At 34.4% G+C, this 6,000-nt stretch overlaps 1 protein-coding gene across 2 annotated transcripts; it reads left to right on the top strand.

Annotated features, from left to right (window-relative positions):
- The first annotated feature begins 795 nt into the window (after positions 1-795).
- LOC136275150 (mucin-19-like) lies at positions 796-4,164 on the top strand. Of its 2 annotated transcripts, none has more exons than XM_066083480.1 (2): positions 796-1,495; positions 3,072-4,164. In XM_066083480.1, exons 1-2 carry the CDS (start codon positions 808-810, stop codon positions 3,968-3,970), a joined length of 1,587 nt encoding a protein of 528 aa, XP_065939552.1. In that variant the 5' UTR covers positions 796-807; the 3' UTR covers positions 3,971-4,164. The 2 variants fall into 2 exon arrangements, with proteins under 2 accessions (XP_065939552.1, XP_065939551.1); XM_066083479.1 differs by having other exon boundaries at positions 796-1,687.
- Positions 4,165-6,000: the final 1,836 nt, after the last annotated feature.

Here is a 6,000-nt window from a genome sequence, read left to right as displayed (position 1 = left end):
AGATGTAAAAAAATACTTCGGGTTAATTCCATCACCGATAAATTCTAAGTATTATTCTTTAAATGTTATTAATAATTTATTTATATATATAAATCCAAAGGATCTATTAGTTTTTTTATGTTTAAAGCACACACTTTCAACAAAAGTGTTATAATACTAGAAAGAGGAGCAGGGCTAATCCCTTTTTTAGTATTCTCATTTAATGCCAAGACAGTACAAGGCCATTAATTTTATACTTTTTAAAGCACATGCTAAGGTTCATATATAAAACTAGTAGGGGGATTTCATAAGTATTTGTCATATGCCATCACTTTCTGTTCAATAACTGTTTAAGAATCATTAACTTCAAATTTGAGTTGTTTTTTCTCAATACTTCTATAAATGTATGTTAAAAGAACAATGTTGTGTTAATTTTTAAAATTTATTTCTGTTCTCAGACCTATTGAAACAAATGTGCAGATATATTGCATCAATTAAGTTAATTATTTAAAGAAATTTTAATCATCAAACAAATTCATTATACCAGGTAATTCATATCAAAATAGATCATTTACAAAACAAGAAGTGGCTGCGAAATAACAAAAATTGTAGAAGATGTCTCATTCTTTTCATTAATGTTGATCAGTAAACAAAATGCGAAAAAGTTAATTGACAAGGCGTCTTCAATATCATCATAAACACCTCTGGACATAGTTAAAAGCTACTTTGTGCGCAAATCAGAACAAGATTAAGTTACTGTTTATTCAATATCAATAACAAAAACTTATTTATTTCCCTTGTCTCATGCAGATTACGCGAGAAACAAAGATGTATACACTGCTGTTCTTGGGTCTCGTAGTTGCATTTTGTTTGGCTGACGGTGATTTTACTGATGAGTATGAATATAACGACGAATATTCCGCACATGGCGTAGGTGGAGGATATCCCAGAGAAGGTTTTATAAGACAAAGAACAAGTCTTGGGGAAGGTATCATGAGACCTCTCTTAAGGGCGGTTACCGATGGTTTTGAAGTAATTGACGGAGGAACCTCTGTAGAAGGTAACGGAGGAAGAGCTGAAGAAGGTAACAAAGGAACTTCTAAAGAAGGTAACGGAGGAATTCCTGAATATTGTTATGAAGGACCTCCTAAAGAAGGTAACAAAGGAACTTCTAAAGAAGGTAACGGAGGAACTCCTGAAAAAGGTAAAGGAGGAACTCCTAAAGAAGGGAACGGAGGAACTCCTAAAGAAGGGAACGGAGGAACTCCTAAAGAAGGGAACGGAGGAACTCCTAAAGAAGGGAACGGAGGAACTCCTAAAGAAGGGAACGGAGGAACTCCTGAAGAACGGAACGGAGGAACTCCTAAAGAAGGGAACGGAGGAACTCCTAAAGAAGGGAACGGAGGAACTCCTAAAGAAGGGAACGGAGGAACTCCTAAAGAAGGGAACGGAGGAACTCCTAAAGAAGGGAACGGAGGAACTCCTGAAGAACGGAACGGAGGAACTCCTAAAGAAGGTAACAAAGGAACTTCTAAAGAAGGTAACAGAGGAACTCCTGAAAATGGTAAAGGAGGAACTCCTAAAGAAGGGAACGGAAGAACTCCTAAAAAATTAAGCGGAGGAAGTCCTAGAGAAGGTGCCGGAGGAGCTCCTGTAAGAGTTGACAGAAAATCCGTAGCGGAAGTTACAAGTCTTCCATTACTTCCAAGTTTGTATAAATGGTTTTTAAAAAATTCAATATTTCAAAAATGGAACGATATAACTGGAAAATTTTCTAAACAAAAAAAAAGGATCATACAATTTCGAACAAATTGATGTAAGAGTAAATATCCAATTTAAGGTATTCAAGGTATGTAATAATGAAGGGATTTCGATCATAAACAATTTTTAATCATTTTACATTAGTTAAATATTTACTAGAAGATAAAGATGAAAGTGATATAATCCAAATTCACATGACTGATCACATGAAGTAAGCTGGTAATTCTGCACCTAACACTTTTTTTGAAAAGTTATTTCATTTTTCTTTAAATATTTGCGGTAAATAATTTTTTTGTTACATATTTGAAAAAAAAGATAGTTTATGCAAATTATCACAGGAAAGTTGCATGAAATGAAAGCTATTTTTTACAATATCTTAATAAGCCATACGCTGCTCATATACTTTAATGTAAAATTTAAGGTGTACATGTAATTCATTAGAAAACATTCAAAATTTGAAAAATTCCTCTGTGGGGTAATTTTATTTGACATCACTTTCAAAACGATTCCATAATTTAAAATACAGAGCAATTTATTTATCAGGTACAAATATTGGTCGTTAAACATTAAATACCTTAACCCATGTAAATATAATTATGTATGTTTTATACATTAAAATGAATATGTTACATCGATGAGTTTACTCTGTAGGGTTAGTGGTTTTCATTTTGCGTTATATTGAGATGTAAGTCTCTGAGAAAGTTCTTTGATTTTATGCCAATTATTTTCTATTCTGTTCTGTTCCACTTACTTGTTCTTCAGTTCTAATCCTTTATACCAAAGTGTAATATTAATATTTATAATCCTTTTATAAGTCCATTTTTACTTTTATCTTTTTCCTGCTTGACAGTATATATATATATATATATATATATATATATATATATATATATATATATATATATATATATATATATATATATATATATATATATATATATATATGCTACTGACGATTTGTATTTTTATTTATTCTGTATATATAGTCCTCTTGTACCTTTTTTTTTTTTTGGTTTGAGTGAATAACCTAAAATTGATAAACAAATTATCAGAAGCAGAAAGCAAAAGTCATGTTGATATTTGTGTAGCTCAGACGTCTCTGATCAAATACTAAGAGTAAAAACAGAACTAACTTCTTTTTTTCTACCAATTATTACTAAGTACACACTATCAGAAACGTCTTCAACGTCTGATTGCCTTTGGTCAGGAGTGTAAAGTTATGTAATAGTTCAGTCGATAAATCTTCCAACTTCTATAAAAATACGGAAAATGAATATCGTTTTATCAATGTGAAATTTGTACTTTTGGTTAACAAAAACAAAACATTTTAGGTGTACCAAAGCCCGGGCGTTGCCCATCAAAGAAGATTTACCAGGAAGTAGACCTGGGCCCACATTGTAACATTGACGAACAATGCCCCGAATTACAGAAATGTTGTTATGCTGGAGACAAGGGTCAAAGATGTCAATATATAGCAGAACTCGAGCGCCCAGGTTCCTGCAGCGAAAACTATATAATAGTCGGTGGTATGCAGGTATCTTGCGGCTATGACGCAGTATGTCCATATGGAGGCAAATGCTGTAAACGATTTTCAACTGGTCTAGCTGGCTCATGCACATACCCGTCCAGTAAAGGTCCTTTACCACGTGTCCAAGGTGGTCCCAATAGAACCGGTCCTGTCTATCCATCTTTGGTCACGAAGGTCACGGAAGTCATACGTATCCCAGGTGGTTCCGGTAGACCCAATCCTGTCTATCCATCTTTGGTCGAGACGCTCACAGTAGCCACACGTAACCAAGGTGGTCCCAGTAAATCTGGTCCTGTCTATCCATCTTTGGTCGAGACGCTCACAGTAGGCACACGTAACCAAGGTGGTCCCAGTAAATCTGGTCCTGTCTATCCATCTTTGGTCGAGACGCTCACAGTAGGCACACGTAACCAAGGTGGTCCCAGTAAATCTGGTCCTGTCTATCCATCTTTGGTCGAGACGCTCACAGTAGGCACACGTAACCAAGGTGGTCCCAGTAAATCTGGTCCTGTCTATCCATCTTTGGTCGAGACGCTCACGGTATCCACACGTAACCAAGGTGGTCCCAGTAAATCTGGTCCTGTCTATCCATCTTTGGTCGAGACGCTCAAGGTATCCACACGTAACCGAGGTAGTCCCAGTAGACCCGGCTCTCTCTATCCATCTTTGGTCGAGGAGCTCACAGTAGCCACACGTAACTGAGATGGTCCCGGTAGACCTGGTTCTGTCTACCAATCTTTTGTCACGGATGTTATTCAGGCTACGTTAAGAACAAGCACACCCCAAAACACCGAAAGATCACTATACAAAGTTTAAAATGCCTGTTTTGTTATTCTGTATCTTTAAATTAAGTGTTTGATTTATATCAAGATATTGTGTATCACCAGTGGACGCTTATACAGTAATAAAAGTTAACTTTATCAGCTAATTCTTGGTCGTTGACCAAATATTTTGTGTTAGAGAGAAAGATCGACTCTTAAATGTTGACTAGTAAAACAAGACAACAAGTTATGTTTAGAAAACATATAATAACATTTATACGCAGGTGTTTTAAATATATGCATTGGATGTAGTTTAATTATTTCACTCGTAAATAGCAAACACAGGACAAAAGAAGGCGTGAGTAGTTCTAAATCAGATAATAAATTTCAAAAACGATTGCTACGCTCTTATAACTATAAATTGACAGTTTCGCGTGGAAATAAGACGAACAATATTATTGTATATACATGTGTAGTCAATTGTTGATATAAAATATTTCTATATCGTTCCTTACAGTTTTAATCTTCAGAACTGAATAAGAATTATTGGAAGGGTTTTTATGTAAGGTTAAGCCAAAGAATAAAAAGCATTGGCATGCAACTTAGTTCAACATTTTTCAACAATTATTATTTTTTCGTGACGTTTGCTACCGTATGGGTTTAATACTGGTCTAACCTTGAGATCATTATCTTGTTGTTGGGCCTAGCTTTAAAAAACTTCGAACTGACCAAAACGCGTTTTAGTTTTCAAAATTTTATCTAGAACGTGCATGGAATAAACTTTTACACGAGTCAGATATGCATCATATACTTTTCAAAAACATATATAGTGAACAAGAAATAACACTATAAACTTTAAGAATTAACATAATACATGTATGTGCAGATGTAAAATAAATCAATTATCAAACAGCTATTGTGTAAATAATGACATTTAAGCAACGCGTACATGAAAGGATTACTGTAAATTCCTAATTAAACGCGAGGAATTTATATCCGCGTAAAATCGCGAGAAACACCCCTCGCGGATATTAAAACCTTGCCATTTTTTTTCTGAGTTTGTAACGATAAGAAATATGGACAAATGTTCCGCGTTCGCGATTTTATATTCTCGCGATTTGATACAAAACAGCGGGATCGCGGAATTAAGTACTCGCGTAATATAAGGAATTTACAGTAATCATATGTGAATGCTTAAAATTCAAAGGAACTTTAGAAAATCTGTAATCACGAAATTTTACTAACTCAATAGTATCAAAACTTACAACTTTTCTACACTTTATACAACGGTTTTACCATTCCCTACGATAACTTAAAGGCAAGACTTTTTGGCATCATTGATAGCTGCTTTTAAAAAAAAAAAAAAAAAGGACCTCGTATATTAACTTACCTTGTCATTGGTCATCTACAAAACTATTTTGTTATTTGCCAGTCTAATTGCGTACACAAGTACTCAGATTATGAGATAAATAAAAAAGATGCTTGCGTAAATCTCCGTAGTTTTTTAAAAATCAGGTTTTCCAACAGTCTGTTCGAATTCCCATGGGTATCGGCTGTGCTCTATTTTTGGCAGACCTGTTTCCGTATTCATATACAGCAGAATTCAGTCAAAGACGTGTACATGAAATCAAACGTTGTGGCCCACAACTCGACATTTAGGTAAAAAGACGACGTATTATCAATTGATAATTGTTACTTTCAATCTTACATCGACTAAATATATCTTTGTGAATATGAAATAAAGGATACCACAGAGTACAAGTCATTTGTTTCATATGTAGGTGTTTTACTAAGAAAAATGTTAATGGTAGCTTAGCAAAAATACTTTGTGATAAACGTGATGACTTCAAATCTTTTATCGTCAACTTTCCTTATTTATGTAGCAATATACTTTCATCGCTTGCATATGATGTGTTTTTTTTTATCTCAGTTGAAACGATACGCAAGGGTATGCTCTATGTATTAACAATT

This window comes from Magallana gigas, chromosome 4, assembly GCF_963853765.1.
Source record: "Magallana gigas chromosome 4, xbMagGiga1.1, whole genome shotgun sequence".
Classification (NCBI taxonomy): Eukaryota; Metazoa; Mollusca; class Bivalvia; order Ostreida; family Ostreidae; genus Magallana; species Magallana gigas.
This window is presented reverse-complemented; position numbering and strand designations above follow the sequence as displayed.

Excerpts from the sequence above, each read along its gene's own strand:
- LOC136275150 (XM_066083479.1), top strand. The coding sequence starts at position 808 with ATGTATACACTGCTGTTCTTGGGTCTCGTAGTTGCATTTTGTTTGGCT. Across the intron at positions 1,688-3,071 it reads AAGTCTTCCATTACTTCCAA|GTGTACCAAAGCCCGGGCGT; the intron begins GTTTGTATAAAT and ends AAAACATTTTAG.